Source organism: Mchenga conophoros, linkage group LG12 (assembly GCF_057382185.1).
Source record: "Mchenga conophoros isolate Kocher_MC1m ecotype Shallow Benthic linkage group LG12, M_conophoros_male_GT1.1, whole genome shotgun sequence".
In the NCBI taxonomy this organism is placed as follows: domain Eukaryota; kingdom Metazoa; phylum Chordata; class Actinopteri; order Cichliformes; family Cichlidae; genus Mchenga; species Mchenga conophoros.
Genome location: NC_140537.1, coordinates 14,239,819 through 14,266,257, shown reverse-complemented (window position 1 = coordinate 14,266,257; position 26,439 = coordinate 14,239,819). Strand labels below are relative to the sequence as shown.

The window sequence follows — 26,439 nt, the reverse complement described above, 5'->3', positions numbered from 1 at the left end:
GTAAAGTAGAATGCAAGCATTTTAACCCTATTTTAATTTTTTAATAGATTATTTTAATAATAAATATTAACTAAGGATACATATTAAATAATAAATATTGTTTTCGTCACGAGATCTGTGTCACAGTGCCGTATTTTTATATTCCGTAGATTTTTGTGTACAAGTGGACAAATTTTCTTTGATACATTAACAGATTTTAACATTTCCTACAATTCCCCTGACCTTTGAACTAAAGCTTTAATTTTACAAACTCATCGGTATAACTCTTGTCAACAACAGTGTAACATTGCGTGCTATTGCATGTCTATTCACAGCCACTGAACTCACTGGCCACACACAAACACGTGCAAACTGAATGACCTACTGATTTCTATTCACATCTTCATTTACACATGGAGCCTTTTATTGTGGGGGCCCGTTTCTATACATTCATTAAGAAACCACACGCAATCCTCACAGCAACTGTCAGTAACTGCACTGTGATGTCTGTCCAACTAATTATGGCTAAATTAATATGTGAACATCTCTAACAATCTTTACTCATAACTTTATTCACTATTACGACGCAGAACGGTTCAAACATCTTCCTCTTCCACGCTCTGCCCAGATCTCAGTTTCATGATCACCTGGAAAAAAATACATTCACATTATTTTATGGTTTAATTCTAAATAGAAATGTACATATTTGAATAGCTGACTGTGAAAGTGGCATGCACCTCTTTCAGCTGGGCAATCTCTTTGCTTTCCACATTTCTCTGAGCGTTGTTGGTTATGGCCTTCACTCTTGTTGCATAACTGCAAAGTTCAGAGAGTTCAAGTGTTATTCTGTTGAGTTTTTTAGTGCTAAAATACAATAAAACACTGTTTTTTCTCTCTCTGTTACATAAGAGATGTGAGCGTCTCGTCAAGATTGTATTCTGTAGGAGAGGTGTTGACGATCATCAGAGTTTTAGCATTTCCACCCAAAGAGTCTTGCATCACCTGAGAGAGATGAAACACATTTTGGTTGAACTGCTTGTCTACGTTGGAGTTCAGAATTGAAAAACTAGAATACTGCCTTTTTAATTTATTACCTGTGTTAGCTTGCTATTCCTGTATGGCACATGGGGCAGTTCAGCAGATAAAGCTGAGATCACATCACCCAGTGCACTCAAAGACTTGTTAATGGAGTTTGCCTCCTGCACAGAGGAGAACATGGAAGAATTTAAAGAAGTCATGACAAATCTTTCAACCACTCACTGACCCATGAAACAAGATAGGAGCAGACCTTCAGCTGGTGGTCCTTGGCACCTGTTTTGGCTGCTCGCTCACTGCCTGCCAGGTCTACAAGGCTCAGCTTCCCACTGCTTACACTCCCATTTGTCAGATTCCTGCTCTCCAACATGATGCCAACAATAAGATGAGAGCGGGAACTCTCCACGTTCATCTCTTAAAAAATGACAAAAATACAACAGGACAAAGAAAGATGGATTTTTATATATTTCTGGTATTTTAAGAAGTGCGACTTCAGAAGATGCTGATTAATAATCAGTCCTCAGATTCTCTCTCTCTCCCTCTCTCTCTCTCTCTCTCTCTCTCTCTCTCTCTATATATATATATATATATATATATATATATATATATATATATATATATATATATACATATATATAAAAGGTTTAGCATCAGCATATTGTTGCTCTGCTGCTTTCCAGATCTGTAATGATGTACCTAAATGCCACCCCACTGCTATAACTGTAACTAACACGATTAATCCAAACCAATTAGCAGGACCCTATTTGAGGCTTTTGCACGGCATCAAGAGCTCACTGGTGGCAGAGATGTGTCGGTTTGCGCAGGCCTGCTGGAACAGAGCGTAGAGCTCCTGGGCACTGGAAGCCTCTTTTGTCTCTGCTCCTTGGGCGAACACAACTCCCTTTCTGTTCCTCTTGATCTCCACCCGCCTGGCCTGGCCATGGGATTGAGTGTGTACGTGGGCCTCACCAGCCTGGCTCGCAAAGAGGTCCTGCAGCCTGTCATTGTAGAGCTCCAGCATATAGGCTGAAACCTAAAAGGAAGCACAGTAACCAGGAAGAGAGGAACAAAGGGAAGCAACATCTTTTCTCTCCCAAACATGGTTTGTTTATATGCTGGTGAAATAATGTCTGCTACCTTAAAACTGAATTTAGAGCTGTTCTCGCGCATGATATCAAACATGGCATTGAAAGCTCTCGGGATGATCCCGGGATTCTTCTGTTCCTTGTCCCCAACCATAGTGAAGGTCTTCCCTGAGCCCGTCTGGCCATATGCAAAGACACAAACGTTGTAACCGTCGATAGCTAACTGGATCAGCCTGTGGGAAAAACATTTTCTTCAGCTGAAAGCATCAAAATATATGGAAGGCTTGATGTCAAGTTACCTCAGGAGCTACCTCACTGTTTCTACTTTTCCATCAACTCTTGAAATCTGTTTTTGAACATAATTTGCTCCCTTTCAATGCTACTAAATAGCCATAACATTACACAGCAGCAGAATCCCAAACTGAGCGAAACAGTCTACAGAGGTGGCACAGCAGCATGAGCAAATGCAGCATCAGCTGTCGTCTGTGTACTGGCAATGAAGGAATTTTATTTTGTCTAACGCATAAGAGCTCCCACTCATCACAAATCCCAATTTAACCCAAGCTTGAGTGCCTCCATGCAGCACATGTTAGGTAACTGTAGCTTTGGTTAGCCTGAGCTGGTACCTTAAAATAGTAGAAGCTACTTTTTAGATTCACAGAGGTTGCTATGATACAAATCTGGGACTCCCTGTGTCTGTTATGTCACATTGAATAAACGGGGCCGGGCCCCTCACCTGCTGGTGTCATGAAACAAGTCTTCCTGAGAGGCTTCAGCACTGAACACCTTGTCAAACTGAAACTCCCTTGGTCCACGAGGGGTTTCTACGGTGACAGAGTATTCATCTATTTTTTCCACAACGATGGCGCCACCCTGCGCAGCTTCGGCTCGGCTCGCAGGGCGAATCCGACAAAACACTCTAATTTTACCTGAAGAAACATGTTTTTCTTTTTAGTTTAGGTCGAAACTAAAATGCGCTACATGCAGTACAGACACACATGCATACCTTTCATATCTTCAACCATATTGTAATATTTTTTCCTCAGGGTCCTTTCTGAAGTGTAGTTCTCAATTATTTTCTTTTTCTCTTCTTTTTCTTGCTTCAGCTTGAAAAAAAAACCATGATGATAAGGGAAGAGTTATCATAGTGAGGAATGCTTTACATAAAATCAAGTATTTACAGCACTTTGTGCTAAAATATTCTATAATCAATGTTTAGAATAACAATGGGGCTGCTTTGGTACCCTGTTGGACTGTTGATTTATAATATAAGTGATACCTAATGAGTAGCATGTATCTGTAAAAGCTCACTGTGGACAGATTAATGCCTCTGTCTGTGGTTTCTGTAGTGTTTGGGTGGACAGATCTGACCTGATGTGGTAAAAAACTAACCTGATCCTGCAGCAATAGAAGCTGCTGACCGGCACTCTTAACTCCACCCGTGGTTTGGCTTGCCTCCTGACCCAGGATATCCTCCAGTTCTGAAACTGCACAGTCTGAGTGGAGATGGAAAATAAAAGAGTGATATGTAAAAGACTAATTACTTACTACTAGTTACTAATATATTATGACAATGAGATGTACATTTTTGTTATATAAAAGAAGTGAAGAATGTATGTGATGTGACTATATGAATTCATTTACTATTACTGGCTGGAGCCAACATATTCAGGAAATATAAGATGTATTTACCATTCATCACAGGGCTCTCTCCATTTTTAATGCAGCCTAAAGCGATTTGACAGACCTCAATTTCCTTCACTGTTTCTTGCAATAGAGACAGATTTGAGTTGTATTTCTCTGACCTGTAAAATATAAGAAAACCTTTAAAGTAAAGTGTGTAACTTAACTTAAACCTCCTGACTACCCGCAATGCAAATTTGTCCTCTGTAGAGCACCTTTCTAAACCTGAATATCACCCATGCACTGCATACTAAAGAATTGCCTCCTTTTGGTATCTACAGAGGACATTTAGGGTTTTCCAATGATACCAAATGTGAAGGGGTGGAGCTTTGGGAACTTTAGTTTTTTCATTAAGGAACATGGCGGCCATCGCTGCAAGCACATTTTATGGGAAGAAGAAAAGTAAGTGCATAAAACTTCTTATTGAGCAATTTTTAGCTATAAATGTTGTTAACATATTTTAAATAAGTCTCTTAATAACACATTAAAACATAGTATGCTTAATTCTAACTTCATTTTAGTATAGTATTGAAGTGTTTAACAAATGGCCTCCGTAGTGGACATTTGTAGTCATTTCCTCCATTTTGTTCTGTTTTTTTAAATGACCAGAAAAGGAGTCCTTTTTAGAAGCAGAAAGAAATTTATTGCAGTTTGATGAGGGAAACCCAGATCTTGAGTTGTCTGGTGAAGAAGATCATAGGGAATAAGCCCTTGAAGAAGAAAGATGGAGGAGCATCAGGGATGGTACTCAGACCTGAACTTGCTGTCATTAAGTGGTTGGACAACAAGACAGTTGTCATGGCATCCTCTGCCTATGGCAATCAACCTCAGGACAGACGCACCAGATGGTCTAAGAAAAGCAAAAGGTTTGTCCATGTGCCAAGGCCACTGGCAATTGCTGAGTAGGCTATACTACCAATATAGGTGACGTGGACCTTGTTGCAGAATGTTGAGTTTCTACAGGATGGTCTCTCGCACTCAGAAATTGACAGTATGTGCAGTTCTCTACTTTTTGATCTGGCAATCACCAACTCGTGGCTTCAGTATAGCAATGACTTGCAGTTTTGGGGGAAGAAACCACTACAGTTCCTTGAGTTCAAACTTCTCCTTGGTGAAGAGTTGGAGCAAATATTTGCCATCAAAGTTCATTTTTACATGTTTGGCCTTCCAATGTCCTCTGCAGTGGACATGTGATATCTAAAAATATTTTAACTTTTTTTTCCCAAAAAATTATTTCAGTCTTCTAATTGCCTTACAAACATTGGGGGATTTAAAAAAAATTGATTGGACAACACTTTTTTTCCTGGTAGTCAGGAGGTTAACCTGATATTTTGAAATTAAGCAGTTATTACAACCATTAAGAAATCATTTTTTCCCTTTTCTTTCTTTTTTTTTTGTTTGTTTGTTTGTTTGTTTTTTTCAATTTCTAACCCCTCTTTGTCAGTGGCATCCTCTCTGTCATTGCTTTCTTCTTGAACATTCTTGAGTCGGTCCAGTTTGTTTCTGGCTGAGGCCAGAGCAACCCGATTGTCCTCAATCATCTGGTCTAACAGGGCTCTGGTTTCAGGCACTGCACTGCAGATTTCATGAGCCTAAAGAAAGAGAAATTGATGCAACAGCCTAAATAAATCGGGGAGGAAAAGAGATGATTTTTCTTTGATTTTGTTGCTGGCAGTTGATTTTCCACATAGTTTAATATTAACTAATGTGTGAGCAGCACCTTGTGTATGACGAGGGAAAGCAGAACGCCGCAGGGTGGCTGAGGCACCGGAGGAATGGGGCTTCTCTCTGCCTCCAGCAGTTCGGTGATCTCCCTCTCCCTCTGGTACAGGCTCTCCTTTAGTTCCTCTAGACGAGCTTTAGCGCCCTCCAGTGGTTTATCAGAATCACTGCAGTCCTTCATTAAAAAAGTGGGTTAGTCCACCAAACATAAATCAAAACAAAACAGAAAAAGCAACACTCTAAACTTTTCTTCTTATTGTACTTTTCATGCTTTATCCTTTATTTGAGAAACAAGCTGTCACAACAACAAATTCAAACCCACCCTTGTTTGTTGCTGTGCTGACAGTCCTTCAATCTCCAGGTTTTCACCTTCCCCTGTGGTTTCCTGCTGCTCCTGTGTGGAGACCACCAACATTTCTTGGACTTTTCCTATTTCTTGTCGGGCCATCTGTAGCTCCTGCAATGCTGCTTAAGGCAAAATGGTATGAATAATTTGTTAGGCACAAACATTTGGTGTTTCACAGACTTTAACATCATGGCAGATAAACTCACTGGAGGCCTGCTGACTGTGCAGGGCATCCAGTCTGTTGGAGAACAGTTCCAGCATTTTGCTCTAATTGAAAGAAAAGAAGAAAATCTATGTGATTATATTGTTAAAATAGACTCAATGTTCTTCTCAAATATAGCCACAAGAGTGTGCTCTCATTCAGAAGATCAATGATTGATGTAAGAGGCCATGAAGTCTGCCAGACTGCTATGCAACCTTTTCTCTGTGCCACTGCAGGGCCTCTTCCATGCTCCTCTTCCTCTCAGCTCTCTGCTCCTTCAGCAACAGCTCGTTTTGAGCTTTCAGGGTCTGCAGGAAACAGGAACACGAATGCATGTAAATATGCATCCGGCCACTCGATATTTCAGATGTGGATTACAAGGAATATGAACTGGAAAATTAAAAGTAGAAATGTACCACAACAAATTTGCAGTAAAATGAGCAAGATTAAAACAATAGCGGTGTTCATGTACGGCAAATAGGAGAAGGACTGCGACCTCAACTTTAGCCTCCCAGTTGGCTTTCTTCTTCTCCACCTTCTCCTGGTAGATGTCCAGGATTTTTCGCAGAGTGTTTAACTTGTTCTGATAGTGAGATCTGATCTTCTGCACGGTACAATCCTGATGAGAGAGGACCGTTGTCAGTACTGTTTTGTTTTAGTAGACTCCCTCACACAGACACTCACACACATCATCACCTGGTTCTCCTGCATTGTCATCTGGAAGTTCTCTTCCAGCTCCTGGACCATTTCCAGATGCCTTTTACTCATGCTTTCCATGTCCTTGGCTATCTGTTTTTACAGCGCACAGTCACTAACAGATATCAGATAGACACAAAAATGCATCCTGGTATCATGATCCTGATCAAATGCCTTCGAGGGCAACAGTGGCACAATCAAGGCAGCCATGTGAGTGTGAATGAGAGCAAAACAACAGTGTCTGACAGTGTCTTCATTGTGTGTTTGCATGCCCGCAACCAGCCAAAGCACTAAGTAAAAGGTCTGAAGAAATATTTATCATCCACTGAGAAAGAAGAATAAGCTACTTTGTCTTTTTTGACCATGCTAACATGCATCACAGGCTGATTGAGATTAGGATGTTAATTTTTGGTTTTTCTTCTTCTTTTTGCTATTTCACTTTGGAGTTGCCCAAGCAGGTCATCTGTTTCCATCTGCAAGTTCAAACAAACTAATTATATCCTTTCTTACTTTGTCCCTGAATCATCCAACCTGAGCTGTCTCTGTAACACATTAATCCGTGATACCTCCACTAGTGTAAAACTGGTTCTACTTTAAATAAAACTCCACTGGTCTGCACGACTGTCCTGTGATGATCCTCATTGTTTTACCTGAGCAATGCAGAGTTCAGCAGACTCATAGGGGATGTAGATCTTGCCACCTGGTGACTGCCCAACTTGATCTGCATCACTCCTGCCTGGCAGCTGAGATTCTGATGAGCCTGCAGAAAGAGCACGCTGCAAATGACTGTTTATTACAGAGAATGGGGCTTAGTTAAAGTGATAATTAGTAGCAAACCTATCTCTCTAGTGCCATGCACAAGGAGCATGATTTTAAATCTGTACACAGGTAAAGTTCTCAATGTATACTTGGAAATCATGTTAAAATGATGACTAAGCTTGTAAAAGCAAACACACAAACTAGATAGACTGCATTGATCTACCTGTCTGCCAGTTCATGTTGGGCAATCAGCATGTGGCACATAAAACTTCACTGAAACAGTTTCTAAAAAGGGATCAACAATGCAGCCATGAATAATCTGCTTGTATTCCTATGTTAACTTGTGCTCTCTTTGTCCATTTATGTATATTCTATAGATAGCCAATTTAAGGTCTGCCTAGAGAATGAATTACAAATCAAATTAGGACATGAATGCAGGGGTGTGTCGCAAGATTCACAATTCATACTCCTCCCTGTATTAAAACTAACAATAATAAAAAGTAACTTTTCCACACTCCACCACACCCACTGTCACACTCGTCTCACAGCAGAGAAAGAAACTAAATTGCAAATTTAAAGTACTATTAAATTAACATATATGTTTTTGCTCTGAATCTGTGGTTCCCAACCATTTTGTCCTTTGATTCCTTAAAATGAAAGTGTTTTTTGTATTTTTCGCATGTATTTCTGTTTTTTTGTACTTAGCTGTTTTTTTTATTATTATTCCTGTCTCAGCATATCAGATATGATTTAGCTTTTGAGGTTTTCTGGCCTTAGTTTGGGATTTATAAAACCTAGCTACTCCTCATCCAAATGCAACAGTGAGATGCTGCTTTAACACTGATGCTTTAGAAATTTAATAATGTTGTGCACTATAAAACACGGTCACCTTCACCAGCACTTTTATTATTGCTACTTTACGTATTTTTTTTAAATTTTTTCGTGATTTGTCACAGACTGTTTTACATTGTTGCATTTTTTACTTTTACTTCAACGCAATTACTGTGTAAGCAGAAACTGAACACCCATACTGCAGGGGAAACACACACACACACTATAACCCCCATTTCCTCTCATACAATATCCTTTGTAGGATATTGTAGGTAGTGCACTTTTCTTTTCTTTTTTTTTACAGCACCTTGGTTGACCTCTTGTCCATTGTGTTTCCTTCGGCTGGCAGTGATCCAGCGCCTGAACGCGGCCCACCTCTTCATCCAAAGAGTTTGGGGATGAGCAACAGCTTGAACAGTTAAACACATGTTTTTGGAGAGTTGCAATCAAAACTGAATAGATATGAAAAAGCAGAAGGCACAGGTTCTGTAAGCACATATTGTCTATTGGAAGCTTTTTTTGTAATCCCTGTGTAAACATAAACAGTTTCCCTATTTTTTTAAGTCGCTTAAGTGAAGAAAATTGTAAATTTTCACCCAACTATCTAATTATATTTATATAATTTATATATTTATATATACAATTTTCTTTGGATACACCTTCTCATTTAATGGTTTTACTTTATTTTCATGACTCTTTACGTTACATTTCTCACTGAAGGTACAAAACTATGAATGAACACATATGGAAATATGTAGTAAATAAAAGCATGTGAAATAACCCAAAACTAAGTTTTATATTCACTCTATGGTCCATTTCATCCCAAACCATCTCCACTGGGTTTAGGTCAGGGGACTGTGGAGGCCAAGCCATCTGGTGCAGCACTCCATCTCTCTCCTTCTTGGTCAAATAGGCCTTACACTGCCTGGAGGTGTGTTTGGGGTCTTTGTCCTGCTGAAAAATAATTGATGATCCAACTAAATGCAAACTTCCGCAGGATGCAGTGGTAGCCATGCTGGTTCAGTGTGCCTTCAATTTTGAATAAATCCCCAACAGTGTCACCAGCAAATCACCACCACACTATCACACCTCCTCCTCCATGCTTCATGGTGGGAACCAGAGACTGTCCATTCACCTTTTCTGCCTCGCACAAAGACATGGCAGGACACTTTTCCTTAGTAGTGGTTTCTTAGCAGCTATTTGACCATAAAGGCCTCATTCACACAGTCTCGTCTGAACAGTTGATGTAGAGATGTTTTGCAATTTCTGAGACTGGTAACTCGGATGAATTTATCTTCAGCAGAAGAGGTGACCCTTGGTCTTCCTTTTTAGGGGCGGTCCTTGCGTGAGCAATTTTCCAGACTGACCGACCTTCAGTTCTTAAAGTAATGATGGACTGTCGTTTTTCTATACTTAGCTGATTGGTTCTTGTTATTATATGAATTCTAAGAGTTGTCAAATAGGGCTGTCAGGTGTGTACCAACCTGACTTCTGCACTACACAACTGATCTCCCAGCCGAAATTAAGAGGGCAAGAAATTCCACAAATGAACCCTGACAAGGCACACCTGTGAAGTGAAAACCATTTCAGGTGACTACATCATGAAGCTCACAAGGGTTTGCAGAGCTGTCAGCAAAGCAAAGAGTGGTGACTTTCACAAATATGAAATATTAATCTGATTAATATTTAGAGTTATTAATCAGATTTCTTTCCGACGTAGTTTCATAGATCTTGCTTCATATATTTGACGTCTATAGTTAGTTAGTATATACACTTTACAAAGTAGTAAAAAATAAAGAAAAACATTCAATGACAAGGTGTGTCCAGATTTTTGACTGGTATTGTATGTATATATAGAATTAAATAGTAATGATACTTTACAGGTGGAAGCTTGTGAAATACTTTCATTGTTTGCTTGTCTACTTTTTTTTTTTTACCCAGCTTGCTTGTAGACCCACATAGCAAGCAGGTCTGGCCCAGATCTGGTATCAAGCTGGCACTGCTGGCTGACTTCTGGCATGATAAGACATATGTCACCCAGATATGGGCCAGGCCTGCCATAGATGGCACTGTCGATGTGATGGCATGCCATATCTGGCTCGATTGTGATTTGGTTTATGTGGCCGGGCTCATAGAAAACAGGTCTTCCCTGGATCCAGCATCAAGCTGGCACTTCTGACTGACCGGTGTCGTGGCAGAGTGTATGTCAACCAGAAGTGGGCCAGGTCTGGCAATGATGGCACTATTTATGTTCCTATTTTCCTATTTTAGTTAGAAGACCCAAATGCCATGTTGCAATACTATACTGCTATGGTAGCCAACGTTTCAAATGCAGATTTGACAGGTTTGTGAGTGTACGCTTTATCCAAAACCTAGTGACGGTTTACTCGTCATTGCCTGTAGGTGGCTGTAGCTCAGGAGGTAGAGCAGGTCACCTACTAATTGGAAGGTTAGAGGTTCGATCCCTAGTTCTTCCAGTCTGCATGTCGTGAATGTGTATGAATGTAGTTAGGAAGCACTCGTTTTAGAGAAAGTGTGTAAATGTGGCATGTTGTATAAAACACACTGAGTAATCTGGGAGCATATAAAAGCATCAGGCACTGTCTGAACAGAGTTTCATCATGTTACTTTCGCACTATTATATTCCGGCACATGTTGCTATTACATGGCTTGCAGCTCGTGGCTGCACACAACTTACACATGGCCCACATACCGCAAAGAATGACGGCCGTTTGGTGGCCCAGATCAGGTTTGCCAGAGGTAATCCACACATGGGCCAGCACAGGACCACCAGTGTGTCTGCAACTGGCCTTGTGCTGGCCCATGTACTGTCAACATATATATATAAAAGGTAGCATAGAAAGGTTTAAAATATTATGTCACATTTGAACTCTGACCTCTCGTTCAAGCTCAATGCATTGATCTCAAGGTCAAAGTGATAATACAGTAATGCCATAAAGAGCATTTAAAAATGTTTCTTACTGTCATTGTTTGCATTGACAGCGTATATGCATTTATGGAATAATATATGGGGATTCTTAATATAACATTACTTTGGACCTTGGGCCTTTTCTTCAAGGTCAAATAAGGTTAAACCTCAATAAAATGTATTTTATTTTTTTCTTGAATGCTTAAAATTCTACTGCATCGGTTTGTATTGGGAGCATTCAGATTATGATACTGATATATGGGGATTCTTACTGTCACATTTCAGCTGGTATCCAAATATCATGTGACATTTGACCTCTGACCTCACTTTTGCATTTCACATCTGACTTTTTTTCAAGTTGGGCCCAACATGTTAACTATCTTTACACAATGTATTGTCAAGAGAATGAGCTGCCTAGATAGAAAAAAAATGAAGGCCTCTTGTTCTCCAGCCACCTCCTCCAGCTTATCCCAGGGAACACCAAGGCATTCCCAGGCCAGCCGAGTGGAGGAGTAGTGACTCTACTCTAAGGGAGCGTCCACCCATACAATACTATTGTCCTACAAGTAAATACTGCTCAGAGTGAGCTAACCTGGTTGAGGTTTGTACTCTCATGGCGCCTCTTTTTTATAACGCATTTATGATCATGTTATTGCACTTACATGGAAGGACTCTTGGGAAAAAGAAAACACATAAATCACTTGGAAACATTTCCATTTTATTTCTAAGATTCCAAACATGTCTTACATTTTTATGTTGAGTGATTCATGGTATTCAGTTTAATGTCTATTTACATTTCTGAAGGCTGCAATCAAAAAGTAGATTATAACACAATTAATATGTTCTAGTTAACTAAAAACTTAGTTCTGGCTTACTTTCTCTCTCAGTTCGAAGCTTTGCCACTCACAGCCTAATCAAAAATATTCCACAAGTTGGCCCTGTTTGACAGCTTCATCATTCTCCGTGTCATGCCGAACCCATCCCACCCTCTCCCCTCTTTTGTTCCTCGTACAGGAATGTGGGTGTGTTGTAACTTTCCTCACAGAAACACCTTTCAGCAGAGAAACAGAAATTATGTCAGGAATTGGAGAGGAAGTTACTGGAATACAAACACAGTTATCCAGTTGAATGAGTCTAAAAGCAGGCTATAGAAGAGCCCAGCGGTAAAAGGCAGAAAACAGGGCAAAACTGAAAGTCAGCTGGTCTGACCTGCTGTGGTTTTCTCATACTGGTCAAGCTGTGTGTTGTGAATAATCGGGCATGGCCTTTCATCTTGAAGCTCTGGTACACTGCCTGGTAGCTCTTCCAGCATCTGCGCTGCCACAGGGACTTTAGCAACCCTCGAAGACACCACACGGTCCTCGGGGCAAGCAGACCTGAAAGTCGTCTCCCAGGCAACTGAGAGAAACATATTACATATGAACTTTAAATACAGACAGTAAAATGAAAAGATGAGGTATGATCCTTCCCTCCACTGCCAGACTTTTGATGGCTGTAGACAGAGAAAAGGTGAAAGAACAAAAAAGGAGGTGCAGCATGAGGACACACAGCTTTAAGGTACTGATAACATCTTCATGGGATATAAAGACCTTTAAACCCATGAGAATTCAATTGCACATAAAAAATAATTGTGAAAAACACACCTGGTGTGATTTCTATTCAGATGTAGTGGCTACCAGTTATTAATGCAACTGCCATGTAAGTCTGTGTACTTGTCAGTGAGTATGTGTGCTTGCATGTGCTTCGATCTGGTTCCACAGGTTCTCATATCTAGATTTTCAACCAGGTTCTTTTAGGAACAATGTGTTCTGTTTTTTTCAATGCACTGGCTGCTTCAATGCTTTACAAAGGAGGCAGCCAAGCAGCTGAAATATTTAACCCATGTCCAACTTCATCTGTCTGCCCCCAATACCCTCTGTCAGCTCTATTCTTATGTGATATTAGATACAACAACAACAACAACAACAAAAAAAAAACCCAAGGATGCTGTTTTCACCATGCATACAAATAAAAGCCATTAGTAATGGGACTTTGTTTTTAAACTCACATTGCTTGCCTGCAGGAGCTACAGATCGATGTCTTCCTACTTTCTTTCCCAGGAAGGTCAGTGAATAGGATCCACCCTCAGCTCCGGGAGAGTTCACGTACATTGTGTATATAAATATGTGGTGCAGGTCACTGCTACACTGAAAAAAAAGGCCATGTTGGATTTACTTCATTCAATAGTGGACATTGGTTGCACACAACTGTTTTGCTTTGGCAGAAACAACTGAGTTAAAACAACACAACGTATTCATATTCAATAAACGTGTGCATTTTGTGTTGATAAAGCATAATTGAAACATGTTCAGATGAAGTAAGTTGAGCTCTTGGAATATTTTAATCCTTCACAATTTTGTCATTTTATTTCAACACTATTCAATAACTTTTACCCCAATACTACTTGGTCACTTAAATACTACATGTTGTAGCTATGATTTCAAGGCTTGATGCAGAATTTTCTGTACGTTTTTGTCCTTGACAGGTTACACCACAATAAATAGCAACAGCATACATGTGGTGTGTGTGTAGTTGTCTGCCTCTTATGACTCCAGTGATTTTCCTGCAGTTTGAAATCTTGTGCGATCTTGTGAATTTCATGAGTCCAGCAACTAACCACTCTTAAGAGCAAACACTTTGGCGACAGTGAGAAGGAAAAACTCCCTTTTAACAGGAAGAAACCTCCAGCAGAACCAGGCTCAGGGAGGGGCGGCCATCTGCTGCGACCGGTTGGGGTGAGAGAAGGAAAACAGGATGAAAGACATGCTGTGGAAGAGAGACAGAGGTTAATAACAGGTATGATTCAATGCAGAGAGGTCTATTAACACATAGTGAGTGAGAAAGGTGACTGGAAAGGAAAAACTCAATGCATCATGGGAAACCCGGCAACCTACGTCTATTGCAGCATAACTAAGGGAGGATTCAGGGTCACCTGGTCCAGCCCTAACTATATGCTTTAGCAAAAAGGAAAGTTTTAAGTCTAATCTTGAAAGTAGAGATAGTGTCTGTCTCCCGAATCCAAACTGGAGGCTGGTTCCACAGAAGAGGGGCCTGAAAACTGAAGGCTCTCCCTCCCATTCTACTTTTAAATACTCTAGGAACAACAAGTAGGCCTGCAGAGCGAGAGCGAAGTGCTCTAATAGGGTGATATGGTACTACAAGGTCATTAAGATAAGATGGGGCCTGATTATTTAAGACAGGGGTGTCAAACTCAAATACACAGTGGGCCAAAATTCAAAACTGGAACAAAGTCGCGGGCTAACGTTAATATTTATTGAAATATATTTATTCCTCCAGATATAAGAATGAATCTTTTCTTATGGACTCAAACACATTTTGCTGAAAAACTGAATATGGAACAAGCAAAGCTTAATACTAAACAATATATATATATTAGCTGTATAATACCAGTAGGCCAGCTCTAATAGTAATTTGGTATGGCTTCGCGGGCCAAATGTAATTAGGCTGCGGGCCAAATTTGGCCTGCGGGCCAGAGTTTGACACCTATGATTTAAGACCTTGTATGTGAGAAGCAGGATTTTGAATTCAATTCTGGATTTAACAGGAAGCCAATGAAGGGAAGCCAAAACAGGAGAAATATGCTCTCTCTTTCTAGTCCCTGTCAGGACTCTTGCTGCAGCATTTTGGATTAGCTGAAGGCTTTTCAGTGAGTTTTTTGGACATCCTGATAATAATGAATTACAGTAGTCCAGCCTGGAAGTAATAAAAGCATGAACTAGTTTTTCAGCGTCACTCTGAGACAGGATATTTCTAACTTTAGAGATGTTGCGCAAATGGAAGAAAGCAGTCTTACATAATTGTCTAATATGTGCGTTGAAGGACATATCCTGGTCAAAAATGACTCCAGGGTTCCTCACAGCGTTACTGGAGGCCAAGGTAATGCCATCCAGAGTAAGAATCTGGATAGATACCACTCGGCCCTAAAAATTTCTAAGATTTTTAGGGCCGAGTACAATAACCTCAGTTTTATCTGAATTAAGAAGCAGAAAGTTAGCAGCCATCCAGGTCTTTATGTTTTTAAGACATTCCTGCAGTTTAACAACTTGGTGTGTGTTACCTGGCTTCATGGATAGATAGAGCTGCGTGTCATCTGCATAGCAGTGAAAATTTATGCTATGTCTTTTAATGATGCTGCCGAGGGGAAGCATGTATAATGTAAACAGAATTATAGCACCGAACCCTGTGGAACTCCATAATTAACCTCAGTGTGTGAAGAGGACTCTCCATTTACATGTACAAATTGGAGTCTATTAGATAGATATGATACAAACCACTGCAGCACAGTACCTGTAATACCTACAGCATGTTCTAATCGCTCTAATAGGATATTATGGTCAACAGTATCGAATGCTGCACTGAGGTCTAGCAGGACAAGCACAGAGATGAGTCCACTGTCAGAGGCCATAAGAAGATCATTTGTAACCTTCACTAAAGCTTTTTCTGTGCTGTGATGAGCTCTGAAACCTGACTGAAACTCTTCAAATAAACCATTCCTCTGCAGATGATCTGTTAGCTGTGTGACAACTACTCTTTCAAGGATTTTTGATATGAAAGGAAGGTTGGAGATTGGCCTATAATTAGCTAAGACTGCTGGGTCTAGAGATGGCTTTTTGAAGGTTTAACTACAGCCACCTCGAAGGCCTGTGGTACATAGCCGATTATTAGAGATAGGTTGATCATATTTAGGGTCGAAGAATTAATTAATGGCAGGACTTCTTTGAGCAGTTTTGTAGGAATGGGGTCTAAAAGACACATTGATGGTTTGGAGGAAGTAATTATTGAAGTTAACTCAGAAAGATCAATTGGAGAAAAAGAGTCTAACTTAACATCAATGGTACTAAGAGTAACTGTAGATGATATTACATCTGTGGGATGATTATTGGCATTATTTTCTCTAATGATAAGAATTTTATTTGTGAAGAAGTTCATGAAGTCATTACTAGTTAACGTTAAAGGGATGGTTGGCTCAAAACATGACATTTTTGTGTTCAAATTACAAGGTAGCCTTTTTTAATTTAACAACCACCTAATTTATATTTTTCGGTATACCGAAAAAGGTAGAGGCAGCTGCTCAACTTGACTGAGATGGATGCCTTCCTCACACCACGATCCAAAGCACACGAGACTGAAATCCCATGCAGTGTCGCGAGATTAAACATTGATATATTATTGACTTACTTCACTCGAACATGATATGAACAATTTAATCTACCCTCTCTGCATATCATGTAGTTTCTACACTATATAGTTACACTTAACTTTAAAACATGAGGCAATTGTGTTAAATACACGCAAGATGCTTACATAAATCCAAGAGATGGACAATCCCTTTTTTTCAGTGTATTCTTTAGGTTGATCTCTGTTAAGTTGACACATGAGAGTGGACCCGTCTGAAACACACAAAAAGGAAAAATCATGTTGAATTTTGAAAGCTAAAAAAAATGAACTTATAGACTGAAAATCCTCAAATATTTTGATCTATATCTTGAACTTTCAATCGCGCCCTCAAACTATGTGCAGATGTCTAAATGCCCACTCAGCAGCTTCACTGAAGGAGTGTAATCCTTCAGTCAGCCACTCCAAGCTACTATAAGCTGCAAGCTTCAGAACAGGAAAAACTGAAAATCCCAAACTTTCATTGTGGACCTATTTTTATTTTCAGATTCTCTCATTTCACTGTGCCGTATCAGGACAAATCTTCAGCTTCCTTTACTAAACTTGTGCAAATTTACTATAACAGCATCCACTAAACAGTAAAAATATGCAAATGAATGTATATTTAAATACAAAAAAGTAAAAAAGAGAGAGAAAAAAGCAGAACTACCTGGTTGTCAGAGCAGCTCAGATCCCTTCGATGTGATTCAGGCCAGGGTGCTGCTGTGCTGATCAGGAGAACGAGATGATCCTGATCTCTTATGGGAACCAAACTCTAAACAGTCTTTAAATATTAAACCTGCAGAGATGGAGTTTCACCGGGTACCAGCTTAAACTCTGCACAGCCAGAGGGTAAAAAGATGCCATAAACAGTCCTCAGGTTTCCCGTGTGTGAGATAGAGATTGTAACTGGATGCTTCCTCATACTAACAGACACATATATAGGTTACACACACACTCTTCACTTGGGCTCTGTTTTTTTCTCTTTCTTTCCTTGGAAACCTACACTTTCCCAAATAAAGTTAATAAAACTGAAAACACACCACCTACAGAAAATAAGAAGAGAATGAAGACAAAATCAGAAATTCTTGCTAATAGAATTTATTTTGTAATAAAATCATATCAGTTGCAGCTGCTAATGTTGTCCTTTTGTCCTTGGCTGAGGGTCTCTGTTACAGTTTCCTTTTTTTTCTTTCTTAGACTGAGAAACTCATTTGGAACATTTGGCCCACAGCTTGAGCATCTGTTTAACACACCTTCCTTAGAGGTAAATCCACCCGTGATACCACTTTAATGAAAATGCAGCTTTGCCTGCTGTTTCCCTTTATTTCTCCACATTCGCAACCCTAACCCTGGATATCAAACTCACCCTTTTTCTCCAGTCTGGAAACTCCAACCAATTAATCACACAAGTCTTTCATCACTGGAAAATATCAGGACATATCGTATATGTAACAGAGGTTTTATTGCATGTCGCCACTAGCCTCTGGGAATTCGATTGTTCCGTCTGATTACAAAGTCTGACGGGGTTAAAATATTGTAATCACTGACAGCATTAACACTCTGTTGAGACATGCAGACTTCAAGGAGTATGACAACCTGACCCTGCTGTCATGACAACACAACACACCTCAGACATCACTCCAAGGCTTAGACTTTGGAGAAATTTTGAGGTCTTGGTTAGCTTGGTTATTCATACAGACAATGTAATGCTGGACTCCCACATAAATACATGACAGTAGTGCTGTCATACTGTTTAACGTCACTTGTTGCAAAGACAAGAGAAAACAGCAGGAACGTCAAAGACAGATATTTGATCTACCAACCAGTAAGACCAGTAGAGGTCCTAACATGTTTGACGCCCTGGACGAACACTCCCTTTGGCAAAACACACACACACACACACACACACACACAAACATATATATGAAGAGAGAGAGAGAGTATGCATAGTATGCAAACACTTAACAAACAGCCATCATAATTCATCATACAATGAGAATAGGACAAATCAACAACTGACAATGGTAAATGGCCTGTATTTATATAGCGCTTTACTAGTCCCTAAGGACCCCAAAGCGCTTTACATATCCAGTCATCCACCCATTCACACACTGGTGATGGCAGCTACATTGTAGCCACAGCCACCCTGGGGCGCACTGACAGAGGCGAGGCTGCCGGACACTGGCGCCACCGGGCCCTCTGACCACCACCAGTAGGCAACGGGTGAAGTGTCTTGCCCAAGGACACAACGACCGAGACTGCCCAAGCCGGGGCTCGAACCGGCAACCTTCCGATTACAAGGCGAACTCCCAACTCTTGAGCCACGATCACCCCGACAATGACTAATTAATATTGTGCTGAACACAGTCCAAAAGATTCAGTAAGCTACATCAGTGTCTGCGGTTTACTATCATAGCCAAGTGGCTAACAAACGTAAACAGAAGTTTTCACTATCCCTACTAATTAGTGTTATCTTGGTGTATCTCTGTTGTGGTCAGTGCTATCCTCTATGCTGTTGCATGCTGGGGCAGCAGGTTGAGGGTCACAGATGGCAACAGACTAAATAAACTGATCCACAAGCCCAGTAATGTTGTAGGGATGGAGCTGGACTCCGTTAGGGTGGTGTCTGAGAGGCAGATGTTGTCCAAGATAAGGACCATCTTGGATAATACCTCCCACCCACTCCATGCCATGCTGGCTACTAACAGGAGCACGTTCAGTGAGAGACTGAGATTACCAAAAAGCACCACTGAATGACACAGGAAATCATTCCTGCCCGTGGCCATCTCCCTGTACAACCTCTCCATCTAATACAATGTCAACACTGCAATAGTTACACCCTTTATCCATACGCTCTTTTCTACTCTATAATGTTCTTGTCAATTTTCTTGATATTTATTTATAATCACCTTTGTTAATCCTTGATATTTATAATTGAGTGATCTGTATATATTGGTACTATTTCTTAAATGTGTAAAATCTGTAACATAATGTATTGTTTGGAGTTTAGCCTGTTACTGTTACTATTTTTACACTTTCTTCTTGGAGCAACTGTAACCCACATAATTTCCTTAGGGATTAATAAAGAATTATGATTATGATTGTTTCAGGATACATGACCTGCCATTATCCAATGACACATCTGCTTATCTGTATCTTTTGCTCATTTCTCCTCCTCTTCTTTTCTCTTTTTTCTAAACTGAGCACCTGATGGCTTTGACCTTTTCTTGTCCATCTCCCATTGGTTTTAATTTTGCACTCCAGTATGAACAAACATCCCCCAACCAGAGGATCACCACAACATAACCTAACAGACCTACACCTTAGTTCACGGATTCACTTTGTCTAGGGTACCGGTCCGTGAGTCGTTTGGTACCGGGCCGCGAGAGTTGAGGCTCAGGCGTGAAATGTATAGTTTTCAGGGTTTTTATCGGTTTTCAGCGTTATTTTGTTATCGTTTTTATCGTTTACTCGGTTTTCCTGGGTCTTTTCACGTGTGTTATGAATAAATTTTCTTTTTTTCGGTACCGGTACTAGTTTTATTTTGTTGTATTTATCCGCGACACCTTAAAGGCCGGTCCATGAAAATATTGTCGGCCATAAACCGGTCAAAAAAGGTTGGGGACCGCTGGTCTAGGGTGTATTTCTGGGTTTTCGCACAGCCCGAGATTCAAATTATAATTATAATGGGCTTGGATTTACAACATTATGAATGAAATTTGCTCTATTTTTTATTTTGCGGGTTGGTGCTCCAGCCAGCCAGAGAGTCCCCTGCCGCCCAGCCTTCTCCTCCCTGTGCCGCAAGCAGCAACCCAACCCTGAACACACCACTCCCAGATGTCCTACATGTCCACGAGATCACAATTTTTATTAACATTTTTTATACCTGGCACGTGATCGGCAGATGTTTTCAAGTAAGCAACGGGACTGTTTTAAATCTGCAGGAGGATCTGTTGCCAGCTCTCTACTGAATCCGGATGTTGCGTTTAGATTGCAGCTGCCGAGGGCACACAGCAGAGATTCAGCCCAATGGTAGCCGCGGAGGGCGGCGTGGGCTGGACCCGTCACTAGGAGTGGTTTGTGCTAGAGTATAAATACACGCTTTCTGTCACTACAACGCCCCTGGAAACTCGGTGAGACAAACTTTTTCTCTTTAAGGCAACACGGTAAGTCTTTTGACTCCCAGGAAATCTTTGGCGTTGTAGATTCTGAACTCAGCTGAGTTTGGAGCGAGATTTGATGGCTTTTGGTCTCCTCTCCCCGATGAGATCTAAAGTTGCAGCAAGGTATATTGATTGGTGCAACTTACGAGGCGGAGGGGAGTGTGAGGTTAACGTTTGTCTTGACGTGCTCGGCTGTCCCAACTACATAGAGAAGTCAAATTCTATCATAAAATCAATCGATATAAATAGATATGTTCTATCCCACATTATAATGTATGTCCGTATCAGAGATGAGAGTGGGTGTGGCCAGGGTGTTTGCTACAGATGCTTGTCATTATAGAAAACTGCTTATTGTAAATCAGAGTAGATATCTGGACTTGCACTTGACCTCTCCAACAGCAGATAAAAGAAACCCCTTTTTTTTTTTTTTTTTTTTTCTAGTTTAATGCTTTAGAACTTAGAAGATTGCCAAAAGAGTCACTACTTTGAGCAACATTTACAAAAAACTTTATTTTTAGATGCTCAACTGTTTCTCACAAGGAGAAACAAAACTTTAAATGCTACGATAAATGTTCATATTTGGATCAAACACTGCTGACTTTCTCCTTCTCCTCCTCTCTTACAGACAGACCACTCCCCACCATGTCTTTCATCCAGGCCTTCTTGGAGCAGAGCGTTTACTTGGGCATGCCCGATGATTCAGTACGTAACACTGTGGTTCCAGTTGCTAAGGCCAAACACCCTGTTTTTCTTTTTTTTTCCCCGTCTCTTCCTGTGGTATGCTAGGGTGGAAAAACTGATCTGGCAGTACAGCAGAGTAGAAAATCGCTGCGTAGGAGGTGTCGATATAAAAAGATTGAATGAGTTTAGATGTTGAAGAGAGGAAGGAAATTAACTAAAAAAAATGGTGGTAGATTAATTATAGAAACATCATTAAAGTAAAAAGGGGCCTGAACTGTAAAGATTATATGCACAGAGAATGATAACCAGAGAGAGTTTTGGGAATGTATGAGTCACTGAAGCCGGAATTTGAGCTCCTCCCTTTATAAACTCTGCAAACAGAACAAAATGGTACTTCTCCTTTCACCGATTTCTTAAAGTAAGTTTAGAAAAAGTTGCACAAGTTGTAGGATAACAGTTTGGACTCTTTCATTGTTCACTTCAGTCCAAACAGGGCATCTGCCAACATTTTAAAAGCTTTGTGTTGACATCTGAAATAATAAGGGAGGAACCGTAGGGGCTCCTTTTTTTTCTGCCTTAATTTCAAGGATACAGTCACTGGGTTTCAACACTTTTGTAGTTAAAACATTTGAAAAATGCACCCCTGTATCCCACCTTGTACATTCCTCTAAACTGCAGACAAGTATTTACCAAACACAATAATCTGGCACGTTTCAGGCTTTAAAGAATGAAGGAACGGTGAAGCCAGCGCTCAATTTCAACCCTAGTGGAGATGCAGCAGTCTTGGACAAGGCCATCAAGACAAAAGGTGAAGCTGAAATGCATGAGGGACGCTTTGGAGCGTGTGCGAGCATGCTTTGGTGTTGCAATGTGTATCTAAGTGTTAAGTACAGACTTTCTTGTCTTCCTTGTCAAGAATCTTAACACCCTCTGCTGGCCATCATATGTGATTACATTCTGTTCTCTGTGGGATCACACACACCAAACAATGAATGCTGAACAGTCATACTGCTGCAGAATGACAGGAATGCTTGTTTTACTCGCTTGTGCAGGTGTGGATGAGAACACCATTATTGAAATTCTGGTCAAAAGGAGCAACGAGCAGAGGCAGCAGATCAAAGAGGCTTACCAGAAGGCCAACGGCAAGGTAATGACAATTAGACAAACACGATCGGAGCAAGAAGTTCCAAAACTGACAGGAAACATTACTTCCTCTGGATCATACATTTAATCATCCGTTGATACCTCATAGCCTCTGGACACAGCCCTGAAAAATGCTCTGAAGGGAGATCTGGAGGAAGTCGTGTTGGCTCTGTTGAAAACTCCTGCCCAGTATGATGCCCAGCAGCTAAAACTGGCAATGAAGGTACACAAACACACATTACTAAGATGAGCACATTGACAGAAAAAGCTATTAGAGTACTTGACTACATTTGTGTAAATGCTTTCTCTGGTATCACCATGATCTCTTATTGTTGGCACATGATGATATCCACCCACTTAAACATATTAATCCTTTGTTTTTCTAAAGGGAGGTGGCTAAAAGGTGTTTAACTGGTTTTGTGAAGCATTAAGAGACTTTGTCTCAATCCTTCTATCTGTGCATCTCTGCCTCAGGGTCTGGGAACAGACGAGGACACTCTGATTGAGATTTTAGCTTCCCGAACCAACAGGCAGATCGTAGACCTAAAGAAAGTCTACAAGGAAGGTTTGTGCCAAAGTTCAAGCAACAATCTTCAGTTTCCAGAAGCTAAAATTTGAACAACGACACAAGTGTCAGTGGGAAAACTAATTCCACTTTTGCGATTACTTTGCCAAGAATACAAGAAAGAGCTGGAAGAGGACATCAAGTCTGACACTAGTGGAGACTTCAGGACGGCCCTCATTGCACTCTGCAAGGTACTTGAGTGTGTTTTATTTACTGATCTGTTGCAGGATCTCAAAATCATTTATTCTGTCATAGCACCAGGATGCTCTAAGTTCTGAAACAACATAAGACTCCCCACTGAAGCTGGAACACTGAGCTGATTATAAAAAGCAAACTTACTCCCTAGACATGCACACATACAGTCACGTGTACTCTCATTTGGATATCTTACAAACTCAGTTCACATTTTAAAGTTGAAAGCCACATTTTAATTAAATTTTGAGAAATGTGAAGCTTTCTTGGTGAATTCAGTGGCATTAAATAGAACATTGTTTGTGCTTACTGTGCTTTTTCAGCTTTCCAACTCTTAAAAATATCTATGATTTATTAAATTAGCTAATTAGCTAGTTTGATTCCATCAGTACACCAATCAATCTGTTTCTTCATATCGCAGGCTGCCAGGACTGAAGGAGTTTGCGAGCAGCTGGTTGACAGTGATGCCAGGGCTCTGTATGAGGCAGGAGAGGCCAGGAAGGGCACGAACTGCGCTGTCTTTATCGACATCCTAACCAGCAGGAGTGCCATTCATCTCCGTCAAGGTCTGTTTGATGCACCGTTAAGTATATATATTTTTTTAAGTCTTATCTTTAACATCTCCTTCTTAGGAATAGCACCTAATCTGTATTCTATTTCAGTGTTTGATAGGTACAAAAAGTACAGCAAAGTGGATGTGGCCAAAGCCCTTGACCTCGAACTGAAGGGAGATATTGAGAATTGCCTCACAGCAGTTGGTAAAGTCAAACCTCTGTTTACGAAACCTCTAAACTCTATTACTTTAGCATTAAATCAGTATATTCTGGATGGACTGGATTAAAACTTTAAAAAAATATATATTCACAGTGAAGTGTGCTGGAAGCAGAACTGCCTTCTTTGCAGAGAAACTCTACTTGTCCATGAAGGTACAGTATATGTGCTGCTACAGGAACAACTGAATATTACAGGGAAAATAATTCACAAGTGGATTAATGTAGAAGTACTCCTTAATTTGGATGATGCCAATTGCCATTTGAAAAAACTGATTGGCTGTCAATGTGGCTCAGGTTTTAGAGCCAGTTGTCTGCTATTTAGTAGGTTGGATGTTCAGTCCCCAGTTTCTGCATCTATATATTGACGTGTCCTTGGGCAAGCTGTTGGTGAACAATGCTGGGCTGCTTTGGATCAGAATTTGCTAACTTTGGCTAATTCACATAAATGATCTAATCTGCTAAGTCACATAAATAATAAACCACTCAGTCAGTGTCGGAAATAGGCTCCCATGAACTGGAGAAGTGTCCCAGCATGAGAAACTTGAGCCATGGACAAAGGAGTCTTCATGCATTTAATACATTTATCACTGGGTGAATGTCTGAACATAGTAGCATCATAATGCTGAAAAAGGGTATTCCTTTGCCCACTGGAGCTCCTTTTGACATGTTTGATCTGTTTTTACTAAACAAGATAACTAGGTGGATGGTTTTTAAGTTACAAACTGACTTTCATTTAGTCAGTTGCATAGATATAGAGAGTAAATCCCCTATAATTTGTCCAGTTCTTGAAGTTCTGTAGCAAAACAGCTCTTCGCTAAATAGAAATAATAGTCAAATCTAAAACCTTTTACTTTTAAAAATTCCCATTAATCTCATATTTCTGTTATCTTTTCCACATATAATATAATCAATGGTATGTTATAATATAAATGTTTCATGACTGGCTCTTTTCTGCCCTTCAGGGTAAAGGTACCCGCAAGCCTATCTTGACCCGCATCATGGTGAGCCGCTCTGAAATTGACATGAAGCGGATCAAGGAAGACTACAAGAAGAATTATGGCAAAACACTCTACCAGGACATTCTGGTGAGCAAACATCTAAAAGTTAAACCCATTCCAGATGTTCAGTTTTGAATGGATTGTGCATATGACGGTACAAAAATGTCAAAAGAAAACATGTAAAGATTTATGGATTTAAAAAAACAAAAAAAACAAACTTGTATTTTTCCCCATTTAGGATGACACCGCAGATGATTACGAGAAGATTCTGCTCGCTCTCTGTGGGGGTGAAAACTAACAGCCTATCGCTGGGATCAAAGCTCATACAGCAGAATATCCATGCCAGTGTACAACTTTGGAAAATCGCCTGTTATCTCTTAAATACATAATGTGCCTTTTGTGCTTGTGGAGACCTGACAAGACTGTCTTTCTTTGCAAGACGTCATGATAGTTAGATGATATTGGCAATGAGCGAATACTAACCTGGAGTTGGCAGAGCAGATAGGCCGTTTCCTTTCTGAGAAATCCTTTTTTATTTCAGCGCAGATCTCATAGCATTATGCCAGAAGATCTATGTTCTAGACAGACTTTGCTTGCACTTACTAGGTTCTATAACTAAAGTCCAAAGAGAAGCTGATGTGATCACAGTGCAGCTCATGTATCCAGATCACCACATGCCAATAGCTTAATGTTACCATTGCTCTTGAAGGAGATTTGATGTTCTGCAAATAAAAGCTTTTTTTACTGAAGTGGTCTTGATTATTTATAAATTCATACAACACATATCAGACATGAGAACAAATAAGTGGTCAAGGTTTACATGCATACATTATGGGTGTGAATGTCTTTGAATTGTTATGTTTCCAGGGTGGAAGGAGTTGTGCTGAAGGTTCTACAATGTCTTTAACTGGACAAAGCCAAGGCCTATTGACTTGATCGTGATTGACAACTAGTAGTTTACTTTTGCCAGCATAAACCAGATTTGTTAGAGCTATTTCTAAAGGGGGGGAAACCCTGATAATTTATCATTTGTTATGAAAATTATACAGAAGTACAAGTTATTTGAATATATCAACACTTTACCAAGGTCTGGAAGAAGACCCAAACTGTCACCCACAGATGACAGGAAATTGGTTAGGATGTTTAGGAACCACCAAGGGTCAAGCTTGTCATGAAATGGAAACTGCTGGAATGCCAGCGTCACACTCCTAAGTGAAGTGAGTTTTACATCACCATGAACTACAAGGGTGCGCACCAAAACAACAACCCTTGTTCCAGAATTGACAACCTCGAATGAAATTTGCAGCTTCCCACACGGACGAGCCAAATGTCTTTTGGAGATGTTTTATGATTGGATGAGAAATGAGCTTTCAGGCCATAATTACAAGATATCTGTTTGGAGGAGTAAATGTGAGGATTTCAAACCTAAGAGCATGATGG

General features: G+C 40.2%; 2 protein-coding genes across 2 annotated transcripts; one reads left to right on the top strand and one right to left on the bottom strand.

Annotated features, from left to right (window-relative positions):
* Window positions 1–113: 113 nt before the first annotated feature.
* On the bottom strand, window positions 114–17,238 carry LOC146562269 (uncharacterized). Its single transcript, XM_085295235.1, has 26 exons — window positions 17,152–17,238; window positions 16,632–16,717; window positions 13,315–13,453; window positions 12,477–12,665; window positions 12,254–12,318; window positions 9,167–9,292; window positions 8,646–8,715; window positions 7,399–7,508; window positions 6,749–6,841; window positions 6,549–6,671; window positions 6,268–6,360; window positions 6,057–6,117; window positions 5,827–5,969; window positions 5,503–5,679; window positions 5,214–5,374; window positions 3,792–3,904; window positions 3,492–3,595; window positions 3,106–3,205; window positions 2,836–3,028; window positions 2,152–2,332; window positions 1,810–2,047; window positions 1,268–1,428; window positions 1,074–1,178; window positions 884–981; window positions 717–795; window positions 114–626 (listed from the first exon to the last, which is right to left on the bottom strand). Exons 2-26 carry the CDS (start codon window positions 16,701–16,703, stop codon window positions 576–578), a joined length of 3,045 nt encoding a protein of 1,014 aa, XP_085151361.1. The 5' UTR covers window positions 16,704–16,717; window positions 17,152–17,238; the 3' UTR covers window positions 114–575.
* A 3,340-nt stretch (window positions 17,239–20,578) lies between these two features.
* Window positions 20,579–25,748, top strand: anxa1a (annexin A1a). The gene is made up of 12 exons (XM_085293886.1): window positions 20,579–20,650; window positions 21,273–21,349; window positions 22,046–22,136; window positions 22,381–22,475; window positions 22,581–22,694; window positions 22,946–23,036; window positions 23,148–23,227; window positions 23,650–23,794; window positions 23,891–23,986; window positions 24,096–24,154; window positions 24,964–25,086; window positions 25,238–25,748. Exons 2-12 carry the CDS (start codon window positions 21,290–21,292, stop codon window positions 25,295–25,297), a joined length of 1,014 nt encoding a protein of 337 aa, XP_085150012.1. The 5' UTR covers window positions 20,579–20,650; window positions 21,273–21,289; the 3' UTR covers window positions 25,298–25,748.
* Window positions 25,749–26,439: the final 691 nt, after the last annotated feature.

What these genes read in the sequence shown, in the direction of transcription:
- LOC146562269 (XM_085295235.1), bottom strand. Translation starts at nt 16,703, where the DNA reads ATGTGTCAACTTAACAGAGATCAACCTAAAGAATACACTGAAAAAAAG. An exon ending in GTATGAGAAAACCACAGCAG is followed by an intron (nt 12,319 to 12,476) that starts GTCAGACCAGCT and finishes CTCTGCTGAAAG; the next exon opens with GTGTTTCTGTGAGGAAAGTT. An exon ending in TATGGTTGAAGATATGAAAG is followed by an intron (nt 3,029 to 3,105) that starts GTATGCATGTGT and finishes ATGTTTCTTCAG; the next exon opens with GTAAAATTAGAGTGTTTTGT.
- anxa1a (XM_085293886.1), top strand. Translation starts at nt 21,290, where the DNA reads ATGTCTTTCATCCAGGCCTTCTTGGAGCAGAGCGTTTACTTGGGCATG. An exon ending in AGCTAAAACTGGCAATGAAG is followed by an intron (nt 22,695 to 22,945) that starts GTACACAAACAC and finishes TCTCTGCCTCAG; the next exon opens with GGTCTGGGAACAGACGAGGA. An exon ending in AAAGAAAGTCTACAAGGAAG is followed by an intron (nt 23,037 to 23,147) that starts GTTTGTGCCAAA and finishes TACTTTGCCAAG; the next exon opens with AATACAAGAAAGAGCTGGAA.